The sequence below is a fragment of the Nannospalax galili genome, unplaced genomic scaffold (assembly GCF_000622305.1).
Source record: "Nannospalax galili isolate Female #2095 unplaced genomic scaffold, S.galili_v1.0 scaffold786, whole genome shotgun sequence".
NCBI lineage: Eukaryota > Metazoa > Chordata > Mammalia > Rodentia > Spalacidae > Nannospalax > Nannospalax galili.
The window spans coordinates 641,968-667,741 of NW_008355774.1; the positions used below are offsets into that span (position 1 = coordinate 641,968).

The 25,774-nt window shown below is 41.6% G+C and overlaps 1 protein-coding gene across 8 annotated transcripts in view; it reads right to left on the reverse strand.

Moving 5' to 3' along the window:
- Nucleotides 1-25,774, reverse strand: part of Rbm6 (RNA binding motif protein 6) — a 127,853-nt gene that overhangs the window by 6,377 nt on the left and 95,702 nt on the right. For 7 of the 8 annotated variants that reach the window (XM_008853153.2, XM_029556137.1, XM_029556136.1 and 4 more), the window contains 12 exons: nt 20,299-20,359; nt 15,535-15,801; nt 14,680-14,840; nt 13,335-13,432; nt 11,588-11,630; nt 11,366-11,447; nt 10,358-10,443; nt 9,824-9,970; nt 7,037-7,132; nt 5,871-6,131; nt 3,366-3,440; nt 1,891-1,988 (listed from right to left, as the gene is read on the reverse strand). In XM_008853153.2, coding sequence (XP_008851375.1) covers nt 1,891-1,988; nt 3,366-3,440; nt 5,871-6,131; nt 7,037-7,132; nt 9,824-9,970; nt 10,358-10,443; nt 11,366-11,447; nt 11,588-11,630; nt 13,335-13,432; nt 14,680-14,840; nt 15,535-15,801; nt 20,299-20,359 — 1,475 coding nt within the window. The remainder of the gene's footprint in view (nt 1-1,890; nt 1,989-3,365; nt 3,441-5,870; nt 6,132-7,036; nt 7,133-9,823; nt 9,971-10,357; nt 10,444-11,365; nt 11,448-11,587; nt 11,631-13,334; nt 13,433-14,679; nt 14,841-15,534; nt 15,802-20,298; nt 20,360-25,774) is intronic. The other variant, XM_008853154.3, reaches the window with a different exon arrangement.

Here is a 25,774-nt window from a genome sequence, read left to right on the forward strand (position 1 = left end):
CACAGTGTTCAAAATAGACAAACTTAATGAACTGGCCTCTCATCTGTTGGGCCAGCAGGCATTATTTCTTGCCATTCAGCAACACAGTTCAAATGCTTAGCTGTGCCAGATTACTTGGAACTCATCAAATGCATCCTGGTCTCTTTTTTCATTCCTCCATAGAGTTCCCTGTGAAAGACACCTAAACCTTCTCTATTCTGTATGCACACAGACAAGCAAAATACATGTCTTGTCTACTTGAATATTCCTTGCACTCAGTAAAATGGCAATACATCATGAATTATTAGTAGAGTCAATGTAATTCTGCGTTTATGATTTGAAAACTCTCAACTGGAAATAAGAAAAGGAAGTTAAAGGTTGTGTATCTAGTAGCAGTCAATCGTTTATTTACGTGTGAGATGGATATTCCATAGAAATATAGTCTAAGAATGTAGCATTTCTTTTCTTTTCTTTCTTTAATTCCTTTTTATTTTTTGTCTTTTTGAGACAGGGAATCCCTGTAGCCCCAGCTGGCCTAGAACTCAATATGTAAACCATGCTGGCATCGAAGTCACAGAGATCTGCCTGCCTCTGCCTCTCAAGTGCTGGGATTAAAGTAAAGGCATGCACCACAACATTTGGCTTCTTTTCTTTTTACATTTTTTTTTTTTTTTCCTGTCTTTTTGAGACAGGGTCTCCCTGTAGCCCCAGCTGTCCTGGAACTCACTATGTAGACCAGGCTGGCCTTGAACTCACAAAGATCCGCCTGTTTCTGCCTCCCAAATGCTGGGATTAAAGGCGTGCACCACCATGCCTAGCAGATAATTTTTTTTTTTTTCTTTTTGAAGCAGGGTCTCCCTGTAGCCCCAGTTGTTTTGGAACTCACTATGTAGACCAGGCTGGCCTTGAAGTCACAGAGATCCGCCTGCCTCTGCCTCCCAAGTGCTGGGACTACAGGTATGTGCCACCACACCCGGCTTAAGGATAAAATTTTAAAAAAGTAAAATGAATGAAACCACCTGAGATGAAGATACATAAACCAAGCTTCTTTTTAAATTTTTTAAATGATTTATTTGTTTTGGGGCTGGAGAGGTGGCTCAGCAGGTTAGGAACACTTGATGCTCTTTCAGAGGACCTGGGTTCAGTTCCCAGCACCCACATGGCAGCTAATAACCACATATAAGTCCAGTTCCAGAGGATATAATTGCCCTATTATGGCTTCCATGGGCATTACCTGAGTGTACTTACATAAATGCAGGCAAACCATTCATACATATAAAAAATAAAAATGAATAAATCTAAAAAACTTTTAAAAGATTTATGTGTATGAATGTTTTGCCTACATGCATGAATATACATACATGACTATCACGAGTGTGCCTAATGCCCACAGAAGACAGAAGAGGGCATTGGAGCCTCTGAACTGGAGTTATAAACTGTTACGAACCTGGGTCCTCCACAAGAACTGCCAGTATGTTTAACTGCTGAGCAATTTCTCCAGCCCTAAATGCAACATTCTTTTTTTTTGTCTTTTTGAGGCAGGGTCTCCCTGTAGCCCCAGCTGTCCTGGAACTTGCTCTATAGACCGGGCTGGCCTTGAACTCAGAGATCTGCCTGTCTCTGCCTCCTGAATGTTGGGATTAAAAGTGTGTAATGCCCCTCACCTCCCTTCAATGTAACATTCTTGTCAGTCCCAGCTGAAGCACTTCTACATAAAGCACTTCTACATAAAGACATATTTTCATTGTAAAGGCAAGTGGTCAAAAGACTAATCTCATGGTTCATGCAGTTCAGACAAAACTGGCTCCTAATAACCTCAAGCCCTGAGAAAAAAAGGAGCAGCACATTTGAAGAAAACAGTTTTACCATTAAGTCTTGAGGCTGTGGCTAAATGAAAAAAATCTATCATACCTGTCTGTTTCCCTGGAGTATTTAGTCCGTTTTCTTTCTGGAGAGTCAAAAGACTGGAGCTTTTCCCTGCGATCATTTCCTCTTTCTTTAAACTTTCCCTGTGGGTGAACAGAAGAGCAGACTTGGGATTTCTACCAGAGAGGGTTGGTAAGTGGGGAAACTGTACCCTACTCCTGCTATTTTTTGGGGAGGAGAGGTTGTTAGGGATATAGGGCCTTGCGTGAGCCACTATGCTCAGTCTGATTGCTTTTTAACATATATTTTATTTATTATTTTTATTTTATGTGTATAAGTGTATTGCCTGCATATATGGGAGTGTACCAGTGTTGTGCAATGCTGAGGTCAGAAGAGGGCTTAGGAGTCCCCTGGAACTGGAGTTAAGGACGGTTTGTAGCGGTGCTGGGAATCAAACCTGGGTCCTCTGCAGAACACTCAGTGTTCTTAACGGCTGAGCCATCTCTTCAGCCCTGCAGCAAATGCTCTTAACCACTAATTCATTTCTCCAGACCTCATAAATGGATTCCTTTTTTTGGGGGAAGGGGCATTGAGATAGGGTCTCCTGTATCCCCAGCTGGCCTGGAACTCAACTTGCAGACCAGGCTGGCCTAGAACTCAAAGAGATCTGCCTGCCTCTGTCTCCCGAGTGCCGGGATTAAAGGTATATACTAGCATGCCCAGCCTACAAATAGATTCTTAACCTTCACATAAGACTTGCCTCAGGCTAGCGGGCCCTGTGACTAGAACAGTGAGTCTGCCTAACTGTGCATTCTAGGTAGCAAGTCCATTTGGTTTGCATACTGAGCTACTTCCAACTTAAGCTTTAATAGTGAAAAATACTATTGCAGTAGCTCAATCTAACATTTCTTCATTTTTTTCAAAAAGATTTTAAACTGAGTAGGAAAGAGTGCTATTTATCTGACCTACCTAGAGAACCTAGCATCACTTAAAAAAAAAACTTCACTGAGGTATAATTTTTTTTCTTTTTGGTCTTTTTGAGACAGGGTCACCCTGTAGCCCCAGGTGGCCTGGAACTCACTATGTAGACCAGGCTGGTCTCGAACTCACAGAGATCAGCCTGCCTCTGACTCCCAAGTGCTGGGACTAAAGGCGTGTACCACCATGCCCAGCTGAGGTATAATTTATAAACAATAAAATGCTTCATTTTTCATATAACATGAGAATTCTGTGGGGTTTTTTTGTTTGAGACAGGGTCTTCTGGAGCCCAGCTATCCTGGAACTCTCTATGTAGACCAGGCTGGCCTAGATATCCCAGAGACCCACCAGCCTCTGCCTCCTGAGTGCTGGTATTAAAGGTGCGCACCACCATGCCCAGTTCCAAATGTGAGTTTTAACAAATGCATATCATGTTTGGGGACCTCTTCATTCTCTCTTTGTAAAGAAGGACCAGTATAACATACAAAATATACAACACAGAACAAAGATTTAGAGTGAAGTAACAAGTTACCCAAATTTACCTCCCGTTCTCTCCTTTCCAGGTAGGCTAGTTCCTGCTCAGACTGTTTTATCTTCCGGTGGATTTCCAGGTTTTGCTGAGAAAAGAAATAATTTTTTTTTTGTGTGTGTGTGTGTCTTTTTGAGACAGGGTCTCCCCTATAGCCCCAGCTGGCCTGGAACTCACTTTATAAACCAGGGTGGCCTTGAACTGACAGAGATCTGCCTTCCTGCCTCTGCCTCCTAACTACTGGGATTACAGGCGTGCACCACCACACCCGGCTAGAAATAATTTTAAGTATAGGTCTAAGACTAACAATAGTAACACAGCCCTAAAAATGTCTGTAGGCTTTTCCCAATATGTGCTTTAGGACTTCAGCCCTTTGGTTTTTCGAAATTTTTCTTTTTTTTTTTTTTTTTGGTCTTTTTGAGATAGGGTCTCCCTGTAGCCCCAGCTGGCCTGGAACTCTTTCTTCTAAATGATCAATGTACCCTGCAAGCAATGACCCCTGACTGATTTTGCTTTAGTCTTAATAATGAAGCCAGATTTTAATGTATACTCGATACACAGAAAAGCATATGGTACAGCACAAGTAAGAACTTTATTCCTTTTCTTCAAAATTTAAAGACAAAAATCTGGCTTATTTTATAATCTAAGATAAAAACAATGGGAACAAGGGTCAGGGCACACCAGGGAAGAAAAACCCCACACTCTACACCCTGCCTATCAGCTTCCCATCTATCACCCCTAGACACTGAACACTCTTTCAAGGACCCAGGGAAACATGAAAAGGAGCAACAAGGTATGAAAGAACGAACAGACTGCTTGGAGGGTCCCAGGTTTCTGTAGCAAGGCCTCATTATGAATACAGGGAGTTCAAATATCTCCTGTATGGAGAGGGGATTCTTTGTTCTGGACAACCTGAAAAAGGAAAAGTGCCGGGTGTGGTGGCACATGCCTTTAATCCCAGCACTTGGGAGGCAGAGGCAGGTGGATCTCTGTGAGTTCAAGGCCAGCCTGGTCTACATAGTGAGTTCCAGGACAGCTGGGGCTACAGGGAGACCCTGTCTCAAAAAGAACAAAAAAAAAAAAAAAAAAAAAAAAGTTCGCCAGGCATGGTAGTGCACGCCTGTAGTCCCAGCACTTGGAAGGGAGAGACAGGTGGATCTCTGTGAGTTCAAGGCCTGCCTGGTCTACACAGTGAGTTCCAGGCCAGCTGGGGCTACAGGGAGACCCTATTTCAAAAAGACAGAAACATAAAAAGAGGAAAAGTTTGTGGTCTTAAGGCCAGTTCTATTTATTGATTTCCAGATTAAAAAAAAATTTTTGTTATTTTCATTTTATGTGTATGAGTGCACTGTCTGCAAAAGTGCAAATGCACCCATGTCGTGCAATGCCCATGGAGGTCAGACGAGTGTGCTAGATGCCCTGGAACTGGAATTGCAGATAGTTGTTAGCCTCCAGCCCCAAATTTACCAGACGTTTTGCTCTTCCTCCGACAACTACTTTTTAATCCCTTTTCTCATTTATTAGCATTTTTGCTGAAGCTGAAATTCAGATAGGCCAGTTTGATGACTTAGAATTTAGAAAATCAGATACTTGGGAGGTAGTCTATTCTAAGGACTGTTAGGTGGAACTTCTCAGAATCCTAGAAGCTTTGCAAAGCCTCCAGAGTGGTCCTGGGGAAAGTGGTACATCTATTGCCAAAAGCAGGACATTTCAACTTTTAGTTTAAGTCCTAATTTCGGTTCTGTATTGAAAGTTTAAATCTAGTGCTCTCACATCTTATCTTGCATCATCTGCCAAAGAGTATGAAAGAAATTACTGAGTATCTAATTTGCCTTCTCGGCCAGACTACAGAGGGGAATCAATGTATGTAAGGTCAATGTCCTCCAAATTGGTGTTTGCAATTTAAAGTAATAATTACTACACAAAGAGATGGAAGACTCTGACTCGCCTATAGGGATAATTATATACTGTCATACCTGGATAGGTGAAGCTACTGAGTATCAAAGAAGAAAAGAAACTTATCTGAGGCTCAATTATTGGGTTAATTTCAAAGCTTAGAAATCCAGCAAGTTAGAAAAAGAAAAAGAAAAACAAAGAAATTGGCAAATTATGCTTCTATCCACAAACCCTTCTCTTCCTGTATATCTTCTGTATTTGGTCCCAAAGCCATGTTATTTGCATTAGGTCTATATACTAAAGTTCTTATGATGGGGCAGCCAAAGCCTCTTAATTCACAGTAATTTGGCTCAGGAGTAAAGGTGACCTGAGACTGATCCCCCAGAACCCATGTAAAAGGTGGAAGGAGAGAACTGACTACACCAAGTTACATGCTGATTTTCACATGCATGCATGTGTGGCAAGCATAGCCCCTCACATATCACACACACACACACACACACACACACACACACACACACACACACAAATACACAAATATAGGAATAAGCCAAAAGGGTCTTCATTCCTGACAGTGGTAAAAGCCACAAATCTAAAATATAATGGTCCCCTCCTCTAATACCTTGTGTAGGTCTGACAGTTGCTGGTGTTTGATTAGAACTTCTTTATTGGGAAACTGCCGTCTGCAGAGCAGACAAGCCAGTTTATTCCAGTCAGTGAGTTTGTCATCTTCATTCTCTTTCTTGGTCAGCTCCTCCCGCTGCTGGGGCTGTGTTGTGCGAAGTTGCACAGGAGGTGTCTGTTCCTCTTCTTCTTCTTCCTCATAGTCACTGTCTCCTCCATATTCACCAAGGAGACCAATCAGTGGGTTTACTATCTTAGGCTGGAATTCGAAGGCCAGGGATTAGCACAAAACTCTACCAACATTTTGGGGTCCATTTCTGGGATATTCTGGTAAGGTCATCTCTTTCCTTTGTTCTAATAACAAACTGGGTTCAAAGTATGGCCACTGATGGCAGGGTGTGGTAGTGCACACCTTTAATCCCAGCACTCCAGAGGCAGAGGTATGCAGATCTTGTGAGTTTGAAGACAGATTAGACTACAAAGGGAGATCAAGGCCAGCCAGAGCTACTCAGTAAGAGCTTGTCTAAAACAGTATCATCAGCATTCAGCTCAGCAGTAACAACAAAACCCACCTAAAAATGTCCACTGCTCATGCTGTTCATTTCCTAAATGGAAATAGCACAGCTAGCTTGACTTTGTAAGGCCAGGAAAATGTGTTTCCTTGGTGGTTTAGAAAAGAATTAAAGCCAGCACTCCAGAGGCAGAGACAAGCGGATCTCTGTGAGTTCAACGCTAGCCTGATCTACATAGTGAATCTCCAGGCCAGCTGGGGCTATAGGAAGACTGTTTCAAAAGACGAAAAAAAAAAAAAAAAAAAAAAAAAAGAGAGAGAGAACTGACACTACACAGTTGTCCTCTCACCTCCACGCATACATGCTGACATACATACAGATACACACAAAATAATTCTTAAAATACAGCAGATAGCACCTGGTCCAAGTACAGGGTGAAGAAAAAGAAAATAGTCAACAGTTAACAGTCTCTGATTATTCATTAACACCCCTATTAGCAGACAAGAATTTTTACCAAGTGTTTACACCCAAGGGCAATCCTTAGTTATGATCCATAGAGAGTGAGAGGACCAACACCAGACAGAGGCAGCAGCCTTTAATGTTCTTCTCCTACCCACCCAGACCAGCCCAGAGCATCAGAGGTTAGCCTTACTGGAGGAGGACTCTCTTCTTTCTTCACAGAGGGAGGCAAGGGCTTCTTAAAAACATCTTCTGGGGAGGCCTTCCCCTCACTGGTACTTTCCTGAAACTGATCAAATACCAAAGTTATTTTTCTATAATAATCATTTGTAAAAACTGAGTTGTTGGTGTGGTGGTACATGCTTTTAATCTCAGCATTCAGGAGGTAAAGGGAGGCAGATCTCTATGAGTTCTAGGCCAGCCTGGACTATATAGTGAGTTCCACATGGTGAGACCCTATCTAAAACCAAACCAAACCAAACCAAACCAAACCAAACCAAACCAAACCCAAATCCAAACAAAAACAAAAATACTGAGTTAGGAGATAGCTTTGAGCCAGGCATGGTGGTGCATGCTTTTAGTTCCAGCACTGGCAGAGGCAGGCAGAGCTTTGTGAGTTCAAGGCCAACCTGGTCTATATGGTGAGTAGGCCAGCTGGGGCTACAGGGAGACCCTGTCTCAAAAAACAAAGCAAAACAAAACAAAACAAAAAAGAGCTAGCTTTGCTAAAATTAACCCAGTTTTCCAAATCTTCAAGTATCTTCAAGTATGTTATAGTGATTTTGAAATATACAACCTTTAAAAGCATAACATTTAGGCCTAGGTAGATCACTTGCCTAGCATGTGCAAGGCCCTGAGTTAAATCCTTCACACCAACACACACACACATACCACCATAACATTTAGTATTATTGCACAATTACTATCAGGCATCAGATGAGGTATTTATATGTAGCATTCTGTTCTTTAGAGACTTTACTACAATCTAAGATTCTAGGCAGGCATTACTACCCTCAAAATAATTAGGATATGGTTAGAAAGATCAAGAGGCAGAGACAAAACCTAAACATAAAGGTAGTACGGTTCTAAAGTTTAAGTTCTTAGATATATAAATACAGTCTCTCTTGCCTTTAATCTTAGGATTTGGGAGGCAGAGACAGGTGAATCTTTGTGCAATTGAGGTCAACTTGCTCTACATATTGGGTTCAAGCCAACTGAGGCTACAGGGAGTCCCTGTAAATCAATAAATAAAAGGGAAAAAATGCTGGGCATAGTGGTGTACACCTTTAATTCCAGCATTTAGGAGGCAGAGGTAGGTGGATCTCTATGAGTTCAAGGCCAATCACGACTATATAGTGAGACCTTGGTTGAAAAAAAAAAGGCTGGGCATGCTGGCACACACCTTTAATCCCAGCACTTGGGAGGCAGAGGCAGGGGGGGCTCTGTGAGGTCCAGGGCCGCCCGGGCTTCATAATGGGGTTCACGCCCGCCGGGGGCGAAAGGAGAACCCTTGTCAAAAAAAAAAAAAAAAGGGGGGGGGGAGAACAACATAAAATGCTGTACATCATGACAGTATGTGTATTTTTTTTTTTGGTCTTTTTGAGACATGGTCTCTCCCTGTAGGCCCAGCTGGCCTGGATTTGCTATGGAGACCAGACTGGCCTCGAACTCCCAGAGATTCACCTGCCTCTGCCTTCTGAGTGCTGGGATTAAAGGCGTGCACCACCATGCCCGATGAAAATGTGTACTTTTAATTTTTTAATTTTAAACGTGAATTTTTATCATATGTATTATTTCAACAAAATAAATATAAACATGAAAATTATTTATGACAAAATACAACGTGAATAAAGAAGACAAAATGGGGGGCTGGCAAGATGGCTCAGTGGGTAACTGCCAAGAATAGTGACTTGAGTCTGATTCCCAATGCTCACATGGTAGAGGACTGACTCAAGTTGTCTGGCCTCCACACAGTACTGTGTATCCATACACATATATAAAATAAATAAATGTAATTAAAACAAAACAAAAGGGTATCCCTTGTACAGTTACATAAAAAGGAAGTATATCAGAGCTAAATACTAAAGAGACAAGGTAGAAAAGTGAAAGTACAGGCTAGTGAACTTACAAAGTTGTCCTCTGATCTCCACATTTGTGCCACAGAATGTACATCTGAGTGCACACATGTGAAATAATCATAAACTATTTTTTAAAAGTGAAAGAAGTGGGATTTGAGGTGAATCAAAAAACTTATTTCTTTTGTGTGTGAAGGTCAGAGAACAACTTGCCAGAGTTGGTTCTCTTCCTTCTATCATGTGGGTCTAGGGGATCAAACTATCAGGCTATCAGGCTAGGCAGCAGGTGCTTTTTACCCACTGAGTCATCTTGCTGGCCCTTGTTTTATTTTTGTTTTCTTCTTTTTCTTCTTTTGGGGGATGGGGTCGTTGAGACAGGGTCTCCCTGTAGCCCCAGCTAGCCTGGAACTTGCCTGCCTCTGCCTCAGCTGATATTAAAGGCATGCACTACCACACCGGGCTTGTTTTCTTATTTTTGAAACAGGATTTTGGTATATAGCCCTGGTTGGCCTTGAACTTTTGGCAATCTTCTTGCCTCAGCCTCTTGAATACTGAGATCACATGTATGTACCATCATGTTTAGCTTGAGTTATTTTTTTTCCCCTACATGTAATTTTCTTTCATTTTTATTGGGGGAGGGGGGTCTTTTTGAGACAGGGTCTTCCTGAAGCCCCAGCTGGCCTGGAACTTGCTAGATAGACCAGGCTAGCCTCAATCTCACAAAGATGATACTCTTACCCCTGCCTCCCCAGTGCTAGGACTAAAGGCATGCACAACCACACCCAGCTCCACACTAGAACATTTTTTAAATGACTTTTTACCTTTAAATCTAGATTTTTCTCTGTCCACAATGCCTATATTTATAATTATGTGGTAAATGACAGTAGACTCACAAGTCGTCCTACCTTTGTCACTGCTCTATCTTTTTTCTCTTTGCTATCTCTTTTAGACAATTCCTTCTTGCTACTTGATTTCCCTTGACTGGTTGATTTCTTTTCTTTGATCTCTTCTTCCTCAGGTGACTCAGGGTCCTGGGGCACATAGACTTCTTGCTGTGATACAGTTGGAAGAAGTAAGTCTATAGAATGCTTTGTTTTTCCAAAATTTCAGGTCTAAGGAATACAGTTCCCTTCTAGAGAAAAGAACAGCTCTCTTATTCAAAAGCTGAAGGGCCCATATGACTCTAAGAACCCATATGAGGGGCCAGGATATATTTAGACCTCCAACTGTACACTGTTCCCAGATTAGCATTCTTCTTACCTGTAATGCCACAAGGCACTGATTTTTCCATATAGGCAACAGCTCAGATTCCATTAACTTTTCCACTTTTCAAGCAATGAACATCCAGAGAATCCAGAGAATAAAATACTTAAAGTAATACATTGTAGATAATTGTCTCAAAAGGATTACAGACAGAATAAACAAAGTGAAAAACTAACCTGGGTGTTGGGGTCATAGTAAGTTCCTGCCAAAGGGTCATAATAGTAGCCAGTAGCAGAATCATATATGTAGCAGTCAGATGATGCTATAAATAAAATCAGAGCTAGCATTAGCTCCTGTCCAATGAAGCTCTTACTGGAGGTTCACCAAAACAAACTAATAATTAGAGTGGCCAATCCAAATTCTCTTTTCTTTTTGAGACAGGGTCTCCCTGGCCTGGAACTTGCTATGTAGACCAGGCTGGACTTGAACTCACAGAGATCCACCTGCCTCTGTCTCCTGAGTGCTGGGATTAAAGGTGTGCATCACCTTGCCTGACTCACATACATTCTTTTTTTTCTTTAAAGACTTATTATTATTTTTAATATTTTATTTATTTTTATTATATGTGTGTTATGCCTGCATGTAGGTAAGTGCACCCTTGTCGTGCAATGCCTGAGGACAGAAGATGCTGTCGGGATTCGAACCCAGGTCTTCTGTAAGAACAGTCAGTGTTCTTAAGTGCTGAGCCATCTTTCCAGCCCCTCGCCTTTAAAAAAAATTGTTATTTTTATTATATGTGTATGAGTGTATTGTCTGCATGCATGTAAGTGCACCCATGTCATGCACTGCTCATGGAGGTCAGAAGAAGGTGCTGGATTCTCTGGAACTGGAGTTATTGACAGTGTTAGTTGCCATGTAGGTGCTAGGAACTGAACCTGGGTCTTTCACAAGAGCAGCTAGTGCTCTTAACTTCTGAGTCATCTCTCTAGACCCTCACATTATTTATTTTTATTTTTTGTATGAGTGACATACATGTTCACATTTGTGCAATGCCCACAGAGGTCAGAAGAGGGCATTTGTTGTTAGTTGTCATATGAATGCTGGGAACTGAACCCAAGCCCTCTATAACAGTCAGTGCTCTTAACTGCTGAGTCATCTCTCCAACCCCTATGGCCACATACATTGTAAGTAATGACTAGCAAGTCTCAAAACAGAACAAGAGAAATAAAACAAAGGTTACTTACATTGTTGCCCTTGTCGATTTGTATCTGACGTCCAATCTGAATTTCTGCCACCTCCTCTCCTATCTCTAAAGTACCTTTTACCCTATCAGAAAAAAGCAACTTAGATTATGGAACTGCTGAACAGCCATTAACCTTAGCAATCACCAACTATAGGAAATTCATAATCATCCTTTTAGTTGCCTGAAGATTTTAAAAACACACTCTCCATCTGATAAAGCCTACCTGATAGTAATGCATGTGGTCAGAATGGTCCCCAGAATCATTTCTGCAACATAAAACAACACATGTCAAAAGGTACTTGAGCAATGGAAATGCAGCAATGTCTAATCCCATAGATTCACTGAAAAACTGTCTTCCTCATTGTGCTGGAAAAGGAACCAACCCAGAGAGCAATCAGGTTGGGTGATCAAGATACTCCTGAGAGGAGCACCAGTGAGACTTCTGCATAGTCAGCTTTTAGAACCAAACTGACTATGTAGAGGTGCTAGAGCAAAAGCTATTCCATCTCTTTAAGCCCGTCTCTCTGATCTGGCTATTTCCTAGATGCTATTCTTTGGCCAAGGTAAGTGAAGAAGCAAAGAGTAATTTAATTAAACTCCCCAGTATAATCAAGGTTAGGATAATGGGGAGACCATACATTTATATAAGATGCTGAAGAATGACGATATATTGAGAGTTTAAAAAACATACTTTTATGTTGGGTGTGGTGATACACACCTTTAGTCCCAGCACTTGGGAGGCAGAGGCAGGCAGGCGAATCTCTGCGAGTTCCAGGCGAGCTGGGGCTACAGGGAAACCCTTCGTCAAAAAGACCAAAAAAAAAAAAAAAAAAAACCAACCCCACAAAAAAACGAAATAAAAAAACCCAAAAAACAAAACCCATTTATTTATTTTTATAAGTGTTTTGTCTTCATGTATATAAGTGGACTACATGCATGCAATGCCCATGGAGGTCAGAAGATGTCATTGGATCCTCTGAAACTGGAGTTAAGGACAGGTATTAGCCACCATTGGGTGCTGGGAATGGAACCCGAGTCCTATGCAAACACTGTTCTTAACCAGAGCCATCTCTCTGTATATTTAAAATTGTACCATCAGAAAGATATGTAGTTATTTATGGCTGTAATCTCAGTCCTCCTGCCTTAGCCTCCTGAGTTCAAGGCTAAAGTGGTCTAGAGTGAATTCCAGATCAGTATTGGTTAACAAGCCACAACACTTGGGAGGCAGAGGCAAGTAGATCTCTGTGAGTTCAACCCTGGCTTACATAGCAAGTTCCAGGTCAGTTAGGCCTACAGCAAGACCCCATCAAAAAAAATACTATCAAAACCATAGGGCATGGTGGCACATGCCTTTAGTCTCAGCACTTGGGAGGAAGAGGCAGGCGGATCTCTGTGAGTTCAAGGCCAGCCTGATCTACATAGTGAATTCTAGGCCAGCTGAGGCTACAGGGAGACTCTGTTTCAAAAAAAAAAAAGAAAAGAAAAAAACTCAAAAGTAAAAAACCAAAAACAAACCCTCCACCCCCAAAATAACGGTACCATCATTTTTGGTCCTTAAAGATAGTAGGTACTCAATAGGAAAAAAGCCTAAGGTAATTACGAATACTATTTAAGAATGAAAAACAAGGGCTGGAGAGATGGCTCAGGGGTTAAGAGCATTGGCTCCTCTTGCAGAGGACCCAGGTTTAGTTTCTAGCACCCACATGGCTGCTACAACTGTCCAAATCTCCAATTCCAGGGGATCTGACCCCCTATTCTGGCTTTTATGGGCATTGTATGGACTTGGATGCACTTACATACATACAGACAAAACACTCATAAAATAAAGAAAATGTATAAGCACCTATCTGAAACAGCCTATTCTGGGAAGGCACAATGCCTTATTATCTGTCTTTCCAGCCAGGAAGAGTAATTTCTTCTCTAAAACTAAATTGAGGGCAGCATAAGACATTCTGATCCTCTGGCCTTACCTTCGTTTTCCAGTGGCCAGGTTTACAGCTACCATCTTCCCATCAATACTAAATGGTGGATCAAGATTCTGTAAGATTTTCACTACTCGAAGAGCTTCCTAAGGAACCAAAGACATACACTTGAACTAAAAGAGAAAACTGAACACTGGTTTTCCTGCTTTTTTTTGTCTTTTTGAGACAGGGTCTCTCTGTAGCCCCAGCTGGCCTGGAACTCTATGTGTAGACCAGGCTGGCCTGCCTTTGCCTCGAGAGTGCTGGGATTAAAGGTGTGTACCACCACACCTGGCTTAAAATAAGCCAATCATGAGGCCAGCCTGATCTACATATGAGTTCCAGGCCAGCTGGGACTACAGGGAGGCCCTGTCTCAACCTCAACACCCTCCCACACCCAAAACCAAACCAAAACAATAAAAAAAGCCAATCTTAATGAAGAATATAGTAGTTCTAATTCAGAAACTGAAATACCTTTCTCTAAGGCTGCAATGGTCATCACATTAGACCTAGTTTACAAAAGTCCCTCATGAATTTTTTTAGCATTATTTGAGAAATAACAGCTTTCATTATGTTTATGTTATTTCTATAGAAAAGAGCCCTACAGTTTAAAAAATCAAGAATCAAAAACCATGAAATCTATGACTTTGAGGAAAAAAAGGAAATGTCCTATTAGTTATAAATATAAAACCTTTTTCTACTGTGACTAGAAAAAGCAAGTACAAAAATTAGATTATGCCGGGCATGGTGGCACACGCCTTTAATCCCAGCACTCTGGTGGCAGAGGCAGGTGCATCTCTAAGTTCCAGGCCAGGTGGGGCTACAGGGAGATCCTGACTCAAAAAGAACAGAAAATTTAGATTATTTATTAGAATGTTGAAGGACTCAAGAGCTCAGATATGTCCTGAAATCCATACTGAGTTCTTTTTTTTTTCCCTTTGGTCTTTTTAAAATTTTTTGTCTTTTTAAGACAGGGTCTCCCCTGTAGCCCCAGCTGACCTGAACTCACTATGTAGACCAGGCTGGCCTTGAACTCACAGAGATCCACCTGCCTCTGCCTCCCAAGTGCTGGGATTAAAGGCACGGGTCATCAGGCTCGGCCCCCCAGTTCTATCTTTTGAGAGCAGTTATCTTACCTAAATAAACACTAGCTTCAAAGGAGAGAATTCATATTCTCTTTCTGTCTTTTCTCTCTCAAATTGAGATAGAGTCTTGCTTTGTAGCCTAGGATAGTATGGATTTTGTCCTCTTCCTGCTTTAGCCTCCAAGGTTTAGGACTTATAGGCATACACCCCCATGCTCTGTTCCCGTAACCATAGCCACCAGTCTCTACTTCAAAGTGGAGAAAACTCACTGCGTGGGAGTCGAGGTCTATAAAGCCATAGGTATGGCCCATAGGGCCAGTTCTATTCTTGATGATACGAACGTTGGCAGTTGTAAGATGAACGTAGGGTTCCAATACTTCTACTATCACCTCAGGTGGAGTGGAACGGTAGATACGTTTTAGCATGATTGCTGAATGAGTTGAGCACAAGAAAAAGAAAAAAATGGAAAATTTGACATTTTTTTTCCCTCTTTTTGAGACAGGGTCTCCCTGTAGCCCCAGATGGCTTGGAACTCACTATGTAGACCAGACCATCCTCAAACTCAAAAAGATCTGCCTGCCTCTACCTCCCAAGCACTGGGATTAAAGGTATGTGCCATCATGCCCAGTTATGAAAATTTGCTTTTTAAAAAAAAAAAAAAAAATTATTTATTATTTTATGTGTATATGTGTATTGCCTGTGTGTAGGTAAGTGCACCCCTGTCGTGCAATGCCTGTGGAGGTCAAAAGAGGCTGTCGAATCCCCCAGAACTGGAGTTATGGACAGTTGTTAGCTGCCATGTGGGTGCTGGGATTCGAACCTGGGTCTTCTGCAAGAACAGCTAGTGTTCTTAATCGCTGAGCCATCTCTTCAGGCCTGAAAATTTGAAGTTCTAAGAGCTTAAAAGTAATTTTTAAATTGACATGCTACTTTGCTTTAGCAAAGAGGGTTCTATAAAGAAATGCCAAACAAATACTTCCTACTTTTCTTCATCAATACTTAGAAACCTAAAATCATGTCTTAGCAAAGTCTTCTAAAACTTAGCACATAGCAGTTGGCTAGAGGCACATGAGCCATCCACCTATGCTCCCACAGTCTGTCACAAGCCCTGACAAACCACTTACTTTTGCTCTCTCCATCCTGGCGTGTCTCTCCAGACCATGGTTCCTTTTCTCGGTCTCTTCGGAAAGTAAGACCCTCTCTTCGAGAATGAGGAAAGTATCTTTCTGTTTCTCTCTTTTGATGTCCCAAGCGTGATTCTTGTCCTTCTTCCCACTTCCTGAGTTCATGTTCTTTATCAGCTGGCCTGGGCTGGTTGGGTTGTTTTTCTGCTGGTGCTGGTATGGATGTTTTCTGAGGTTGAGGGTAGGTTACTAGTTCTTGCTTGACCTCTGTTAGTAGGGGAACATAAACAGGATCCTTAGAAGACTTTATCATAAAACAAAATAAGCTGGGTGTGGTGGCACATGCCTTTAATCCCAGCATTCTGGAAGCAGAGGCAGGCAGATTTCTGCAAGATCGAGGCCAGCCTGGTCTATATAGAGAGTTCCAGGCCAGCTGTGGCTATAGGGAGACCCAGTCTCAAAAAGACAAAAAAAGAAAAAAGAAGTCTTCAGTCTTCAGAAAGTTCTTAAGAAAAGAAAAGCTATCCCAGCACTTGGGAGGCAGAGGCAGAGGCAGGTGGATCTTTGTGAGTTCAAGGCCAGCCTGGTCTACCTAGTGAGTTCCAGGACAGCTGGGGCTACAGGGAGACCGTGTCTCAAAAAAAGATCAAAAAAAATCAAGGGCTGGAAAGATGGCTCAGCAGTTAAGATAAGATGGCAAGTAGTTCACAGAAGAAAACTATTCAGATATTAAAAAAAATTAATAGCTGGGTGTGGTGGCACATGCCTGTAGTCCCAGCACTTGGGAGGCAAAGGCAGGCGGATCTCTGTGAGTTCAAGGCCAGCCTGGTCTACCTAGTGAGTTCCAGGACAGCTGGGGCTACAGGGGAACCCTGTTTAAAAAAAAAAAAAAAAAAAAAAAAAGGAGATAGGTCAGTGATTAAGAGCACTTGCTGCTCTTGCAGAGCACCGAGATTCAGTTCCCAGCCCTCACAAGATTGCTTACAGCCACCTGTAACTCTAGTTCCATTTGTTGGCCTTCACTGGTACCAGGATTGTACATGGTGCCATACATACAGGCAGGCAGGCACTCCCATACATACATAAAATTAAATTATATTAAATTAAAAGACATTAAAAAAAGTCTGTGAAAAAAACATTTAAGCCAGCCTCTCTCACCATTTTATGTGGCTGTTGGGAGGTCATAGGATCTATATTTGAGTAAACAAGGAGTGCCCACTCTTTTGTAAATAAACCCCTACCCTATGCTGTTAAAAAATAATAATAATAACTAAAATATTTTTAAAAATTTAAGCCAGGCACACACTTGTGATCCTAGCACTTGGGGGGCTGAGGCAGTTAGACTGTGAATGCCACGCCAGTCTGTTATAAGATGACATAAAAAATAACCAATGTGGGTGAAGAAGAGGCTATCTGAATGCTAGCACTATATTTTTATGTATTTTATTAGTTTTATTCTATGTATATAAGTGCACTGTCTGCATGTGTGTAAGTGCACCAGTGTTGTGCAATGCCCATGGAGTCAGAAGAGGGTGTCAGATCCCCTGGAGTTACAGACGGTTGTTAGCTGCCATGTGGGTGCTGGGAATCAAACCCGGGTCCTCTGCAAGAGCAGCCAGTGCTTTTAACCACTGAGCCATCTCTCTAGTCTGCACTAAACTCTGATATGGTCATGCCTGGCTTTCCTTAGGGACAGTATCAGAAACAGGCATTAATAGTCATAACTATAAGACTATTATCATGGATGCCTTTGACTCTATGAAGACATCTCCCTAAAGATTCTTTTAAGAAAAGTTAAGACTTATACATTATATACATGCATATACATCATATACATATATCAAATTATAATACTAGATTTCATAAATATATAAAAATTATGTGCCAATAAAAAATCATTTTAAAAGCGAAGTATGCCAGGTGTGGTTGTGTATGCCTTTAATTTCAGCCCTTGGGAGACAGAGGTAGGTAGATCTCTGTGAGTTTCAAGCCAGTATGGTCTAAATAGCAAGTTCCAGGCCAACTGAGGATACAAGGAGACTCTGCCTCTAAATAAATAGATAAATAAACAAACAAACAAATAAATAAAGTTGAGTATGAGAAGTATGAGGGCTGAAAAGATGGCTCACTGTGACCCTGTCTCAAAAATAAATAAATCTATATATATATTTTTTTCGGTCTTTTTGAGACAGGGTCTCCCTGTAGCCCCAGCTGGCCTGGAACTCACTATGTAGACCAGGTTGGCCTTGAACTCACAGAGATCCACCTGCCTCTGCCTCCCAAGTGCTGGGATTAAAGGCATGCACCACCATGCCTGGTGATCTATTTAAAAGAAAAAAAAGAAAGAAAGAAAAAAGAAAAAGAAACAGCCAGCCCTGTATCTATAACCCCAGGATAGGTGGGATAGTGGTGGAGGTGGTGGTATGGAGATGGCCAACCGAGAGAGATGAAATGGTGAGTTTCCAATTTAGTGAGAGACCCTGCCTCAAGGCAATAGAGGACAACACTTGATGTCTTGCTCTGGCCTCTGCATGCATGTGCATAGGTCTGCCACCTTCAAGTGCATGAAACGCTTTCTCTCAGTCTCAATAATGTCAATGTATATTTAGGAGTGTACTGGGTGTTGGCCAAATAAACTGATGCTACAGACTCTTTTATCAACTAACATCCTTATATGGTTCTAAATATTAGTTGGAAGAACCTACCTCTACCCCACCTCTTTCCGCTGGTGGAATTCTGATGTGAGAGCAAACATTAACAGGTTACATGAAAAGCGACAATGGACTATAACTTATTTTTTGAAACAAAGTCTTTGTGGCCCACACTGTCCTGGAACATACTATGTAACCTAGCCTGACCTTAAACTTGTGGCAGTCTTCTTGCCTTGAGTCTATCAAGTGCTAAAAGTGCAGGTTTGAGCTACTGGTGACACCTAGCTTTGAAATCTATTTGTGTGTATGTCACATGTGGTGACACATGTTTGTGCTAATGGAGGACAGAGGAAGATATCAAGAGATCAAGCATCCTGCTCTATCACTTTCCACCTATTCCCCTGAGACAGGATCTCTCACAGAATCTGGAGCTAGGCTGGTGGCCAGTATGCCTCATAGATCTTCCTCTGCCTCAGGCCGCGCCCCCCAGTGATTGGATTATAGGCAAGTGTACAGACATACCAGGTGTTTTATTTTTTATTTTTGGTCTTTTTGAGACAGGGGCTCCCTGTAGGCCCAGCTGACCAGGCTGGCCTTGAACTCAGAGAGATCTGCCTGCCTCTGCAGTGCAGGGACACCATGCAAGCACTCTTACCCACTGAGTCATTTCCCCATTCCACTCTTTTTTTTTTTTTTTTTTGGTCTTTTTGAGACAGGGTCTCTCTGTAGCCCCAGCTGAACTCATTCTCATGGAGCTCCACCTGCCTCTGCCTCCCCTCCAAGTGCTGGGATTAAAGAGGTGCGCTACCAAGTCAGGCTTCCTTTTTTACATTTATTTATTTATTTATTATTGATTGATCTTTTTGAGACAGGGTCTCCCTATAGCTCCGGCTGGCCTGGAATTCACTATGTAGACCAGGCTGACCTTGAAATCACAGAGATCCGCCCACCTCAACCTCTGAAGTGCTGGGACTAAAGGCATGTGCCACCACGCCAGGCCCTTTTTAATTTTTTTTTGAGACAGGGATTTCATATATTCCAGGTTAGTCTTGAGTTTGCTATGTATTTGAAGATGTCCCTGAACTCCTAATCTTCCTTAACCTCACCTCCTGAGTCTTTTTGGGATTATAGATATGCACCACCATGCACATTTTATGTGGTGCTGGAAATTGAACCCAAGGTTTCATGCATGCTAAGTAAACACTACCAACTCCAGGCCCTGAATTATATTAAAAAAATTTTTTTTTCAATTTGTGTGTATGCGTGTGAATCTCTATATGTGATCTGTATGTTTGAGTGTGATGGTATAAATGCTGAGGTCAGAGAATAATTTTCAGGCGTTGGTTCTCTACTTCCACCTTGTTGAGCCAGGGTATCTCTTGTTTCTGCTGTATTCCTTTGTACTTTAGGCTAGCTAGTCAACCAGCTTCTGGGAGAGTCTCCTGTTTCTGCTCCCATCTTGCTATAGAAGTGCAGGGAGTACAGATACTTGCTATATCTGCTTTTTTATGTGGGTTCCAGAAACTGAACTCAGGTTGTCAGGCTTGCAAATAAAAGCAAGAGTTTTTTCCCACTGAGCCTTCATGATAGCTCTGAACTATACTATTTATTTGTTTGTAGGATGCCAATTCTTTTTCATTCGCTCCCTCCCCTATCTCCCCTCCTCCACCTTCTCTTCATTCCCTTCCTCAAAGGGTCTTGCTATATATAGTTCATGTTGGTCTGAAACTCTTGATTCTCCTACCTCAGCCTTCTAAGTGCTGGAATTATATGCATGAGCCATCATGCCAGGCTGGAATATCAATTTTTAAAATATTTTATTTATTATTTTTATGTGCATGAGTATATTGCCTGCAAGTATGTGAGTGCACCCGTGTTGTGCAATGCCGCAGAGGTCAGAGAGGGCTTCGGATTCCCCTAGAACTGGAGTTAAGGATGGTTTGTAGCCGCCATGTGGGTGCTGGGAATCGAACCCGGGTCCTCTGCAAGAGCAATCAGTGCTCTTAACGGCTGAGCCATCTCTCCAGCCCAGGATATCAATTTTTTAAAGCCAAAAATCATGAGCTTACTTGTTTAGTGTGTAAGACAAAATCCCACCATGTCTACCACTTACCTTCCTTTGGGCCCTTGCAGAATGAGCATGAAGACTGATGCCCACCAGTACTGGTCTTACACTGTAAGGAAAAGGAAAGAAATCAATGCGACTAAAACTATTTTTTAAAATCTTTTTTTTTTTTTTTTGGTCTTTTGAGATAAGGTCTCCCTGTAGCCCCCAGCGCACCTGGAATTTACTAGGTAGACCAGGCAGGCCTTGAACTCACAGAGATCCACCTGCCTCTGCCTCCCAAGTGCTGGGACTATAGGCGTGTGCCACCAAGCCCAGGATCATTTTTTAAAATCTTCTAAATATTCAACACAGTAACACTTGATCAAAAAAAAAAAAAAAAAAAAAAAAAGCCATTCTCCAGATCCCTTCAAAATATAAAAGAATTTAGTACCCCTGTATTTATCAACAATAACAGACAGAATCTGTGAGTACTATTTGAGAAGTGCCTTCTAATAAAGTATCTAACAAAGCATACAAAGTCTTTGCCTTGAATAGGGCTTTATAGGAAGCACACTAAGGAAACTATACTGTTAAACAGCTTAAAGAGTTCTATTGACCAATGCCACTGCCATTTATAGTCTTCATCCAAAACTTGGTCTTGGTTATGAAGTCCCTCATTCATATTTGGCTGGAATTGATAAGAATTCAGCCACCAACTCCTTTCTTAAAAAGATGTACATGTAGTGCTTCTAGCAGCTAAGGACCTTAAAGAAAGGAGAATATTCACTAGCTTAGAACAAAGGAAGAACACCAGGTATGGTGGCACATGCCTTTAATCCCAGCACTTGAGGCAGAGACAGGTGGATATCTGAGTTGGAGGCTAGCCTGGTCTACATAGTAAGTAGCTAGGGCTACAAGGGGAGACCCTGCCTTAAAAAAAAAGGAAGAGATACTTTGTAATGTGAACATAGCTCCTATTTGAACCCGTGAAAAACAACAAAAAAATCAAGCACTGCTCAACCTCCAAAGTCTGAATGTTCACATTGAGTTTCAAAAGCAATTAGTTGGCAGGAAACAAAAGAGGAACTATGAAGAAGATACTATTTAAATAGGACCTTGTAGGAGTTTTTAGATGGAAGAAACAGCAGCAGTGGCTAATGCCTACTTTATGTGTCTCACTCATTGATCCTAACAACCCTATAAACCTGGTTTTGTAACAGAAGAAACTTAGGCCTAGAGAGGATAAATAACTTTAATAACATCACTACAGTCAGTTATTTCACTGTTCCCCTGACTATATGCAGGTCATACATACATTCCTTTCTATTGTCAAAGTAGCAGTGGTATCTCCCTATAGGGTTAGAGCGTCTCCTCTCCACTACTGGCTATCACCAATATTGCTTTGGCCAACAGAATATGAGTGGATATGCCTACACCAGGTCTGGCAAAAGCTTTAAGGCCCACTGCTGTTGGAAGTGGTGCCACATGTCTGTAATTCTAGCATTGAGGAGGCTGATACAAGAGGAATGCCATGCTATAAGTTCAAGGCAAGTTTGGGCTTCATATCAAAAACCAGGTCAGCCAGAGCTATACAGCCAAGACCCTTTTTGAAAAAACAGGATTAGCTAGATATTAACTCAGTTGGTAGAATGCTTGTCTAACATGCAAGAGGCCCTGGGTGTGATCTACAGCACTACAAAAAACTGGAGGCAAGAAATAGGCAAGAAGTTAAAAAACTGAAGGCCATCTTCAACTACCTGGGGAGTTTGAGGCCAGCCTGGGCCCAAAATCCTGTTTCAAAAACACAAATGACAAACAAATCAAAGATTCACTGCTAGTGTGAATGAGTCTCTTGGTATTTCCCTCAATTCGCAGAATTCAGTCTCGTATTGGGACTATTTTGTTAGCCTGGGTCTTAGGATAAGATACTTCATGGCACAGAAATGAACAAATAACCCATAGCTCCTGACATGTAACATGAGTGAAAAATATTTTGCTGTTGTAAATTACTAGTTAGTCTGTTTGTTATAACAGCACAGCAGTTGAGGCACACAACACTTCAGCTGGTAAATGGAGGGGTCAGAACCTTAACCCAGGCAGTCACAATATTTTTGTTGTTTATTGAGACAGGGTATCCCTGTAGGCCAAGACTGGACTCCATTTCACAGAGATCTGCCTGCCTCTGCCTCTTGAGTGCTGGAATTAAAAGTCCCATGCCAGACTCAGGTAGGCATAATTTTAAAATATATATATTTTATTTATTTATTTTTTTATGTGCATGAATGTATTGCTTACATGTATGTGAGTGCACCCATGTCATGCAATGCCTCGGAGGTCAGAAGAGGGCTTCAGATTCCCCTGGTACTGGAGTTAAGGACGGTGTGTAGCCACCATGTGGGTGCTGGGAATTGAACCTGGGTCCTCTACAAGAGCAGTCAATGCTCTCTACCACTGAGCCATCTTTCCAGCCCCATGTAGGCATAATTTAAATACCATAAAACTTACCTAAGTATACAATTCAATTATTTTTAGTAAATATGTAGTGCAACTATTGGTACAATTTTATTTTATTTATTTATTTTTTGTTTTTTATATAGGGTTTTCCTGTAGCCCCAGCTGGCCTAGAACTCACTGTATGGACCAGGCTGGCCTCAAATTCACAGAGATTTGCCTTCCTCTGTCTTCCAAGTGCTAGGATTAAAGGCATGAGCTATGATGCCTAGCTCACAATTTGATTTTAAATTATTTCATCACCCCAGGGCTGGAGAGATGATGCAGCGGTTAAGAACAATGACTGTTCTTGCAGAAGACCCAGGTTTGAATCCCAATACCCACATGGCACCTAACAACTGTCTATAACTCCAGTTCCAGGGGATCCGACGGCCTCTTCTGTCATCCACGGGCACCGTACAACATGGCTGCACTTACCTACATGCAGGCATAACACTCATACACATAAAATAAAAACAATAAATAAAATATATTAAAAAAATTAAATTATTTCATCATCCCCAAAGAAACCAGTGAAATCATTTCCCATTCTTAGCATCAGGCCCATGGAATTATACAATATATGGTCAGTTTGTCTGGCAGAATGTTTTGAAGGTTCACCCAAGTTGAATAGCAGCACGTATTAATAATAGTACTTCCCCCTTTTCTTTCCCCATCCTTTCCCTTCCCCTCCCCTCCCTTTCCTTTCCTTTTTGTTTGTTTGTTTTTTGAGATAGGATCTCTCTGAAGTATCAACTGGTTCAGAATTTGCTATATAGACCAGGCTGGCTTCAATCTAGCCTTCATCTGCTCTGCTGGTCTCTGTCTCCCAATTGTTGGGTCCAAAGGTGTGCACCACCATGCCCAGCTCATTTCCTTTTATCACCAAATGACATTCATTATATGGATTCACTTCTATTTTACCTGTCTATTCATCAGTTGATGGACATCTGAACTGCTTCTTTCTAATTTGGAGCTACTATGAATAACACTGCTGTAAATGTTAAAAAACAGAAAATGGTTGGTGCCAGACATGGGAGACCTTGCCTCAAAAAGCACCCCCCACCAAAACCAAACCAAAACAAAATGAAAAACACCAGAAAATGGGCTGAGAATGTAGCTAAGTAGTAGAATACTAATCCAGCATGTGTGAGTCCTGGATTTGTTCCCCAGGAACAAATAAATAAACAAATAAATAAAAATAAAAATATAATAAAAAATAAATCTACAACAGGCTAATGTATACATATACAGGGACGATACCTCTACCATTTAAAAATGCTTAGAAAGTGCTAAGTACTTCCAAGAAAGCTGACTGAATAAATACCTCGTGGTACAATCAAACCATTCTGTTCTTTTAAGCAACAGTCTTTGCAAAAACTATATAATTCTGGTATCAGATATTGGTATTTTTTTTCTTCTGGGATCAGAAAATAGAGTTTAAAATATTTGCCTTTAAGATAGCTCAATTTCAATTACAAAGAAACAACACGTGTACATATAATTAGTAGTGACAAGTATAAATAGGTTCACACATAATCCAACAATAATATAAAGGCAACATCCTTAAAATATTAACTGGTAGGCCGGGCGTGGTGGTGCACACCTTTAATCCCAGCACTTGGGAGGCAGAGGCAGGCGGATCTTTGTGAGTTCGAGGCCAGCATGGTCTACATAGTGAGTTCCAGGACAGCTGGGGCTACAAGGAGACCCTGTCTCAAAAAAAAAAACCAAAAAAAAACCTGGTATAAAAATTTCAAAGGTGCGGGGTGTGGTAGCCCACCCCTTTAATCCAAACACTGGGAGGCAGAGGCAGGTAGATCTGTGAGTTTGATGCCAGCCTGGTTTACATAGTAAGTTCCAGTACAGCTGGGGCTACATGAAGACCCTGTCTCAAAAAAGACAGAAAAAAAGATGGCTCAGCTATTAAGAACACTGATTGCTCTTGCAGAGGACCTGGGTTCAATTCCCAGCACCCACATGGCAGCTAACAACCATCTGGAGCTCCAGTTCCAAGGGATCCGAATGCTTTCTGACTCCTTGGGAACTGCACAACACAGGTGCACTTACACACGTGCAGGCAGTATGATCATATACATGAAATAACAAATAAAATATTTAAAAATATATCCATTATTACTCTGTGTGTATCTGTACATGTGCATATATGCATACTTTGTGTGGGTGCATGTGCCACTGTATGCTTGTGGAGGTCAGAGGACAACTTTGTGAAGTCAGTTCTTTCTACCTTTATGTGGATTCTTAGAATTGAACTCAGGTGCCAAACTTGTGCATCAAGCTCCTTTACCAGTTAAACTGTCCCCTTGACCCCCAATGGCCTTTTTGCATTGACAGAAAAGCGGGTCCTAAAATGTATATGGAACTGCAAAGGACCAAAACAACCTTGACAAAAAAGAACAAGTGGAGAACTCATACTTTCTACTCTGAATTTTGTTAGTGTTACAAAAATCAAAATTACTGAGATGGCTCAGCAGTTAAGAGCACTAGGTGCTCTTGCAGAGGACCTAGATTTGGTTCCTAGCACTCACATGGCAGCTAACAACCATTTGTAACACTAACTCCAGGGGATCTAATGCCCTTTTCTGTCCTCTGCAAGCATTACATGCATGTGGTGCACTTACATGCAGGCTGAACACTCATACACATTTAAAAAAAAAAATGGGGCTGGAGAGACGGCTCAGTATACTGGCTGCTCTTACAGAGGACCTAGGTTCGATTCCCAGCACCCACATGGCGGCTAACAACCATCTGTAACCCCAGTTTCAGGGGTTCTCCATGGTCACTGCGTGACACAGGCATACATATACGCAGGCAAAACACTCATACACATAAAATAACAAAGAAAAAAAAAGTATTTTTTTTTTGAAACAGGGTCCCCCTATAGCCCCAGTTGACTCATTATGTAGACCAGGAGAGCCTCAAACTCACAGAGCTCCACCTGCCTCTGCCTCCCAAGTGACTCCAGGTGTGCAGCAACACACCTGGCTAAAAAAATAAAGTATTAAAAAAAAAAAAAGTCGGGTGTGGTGGT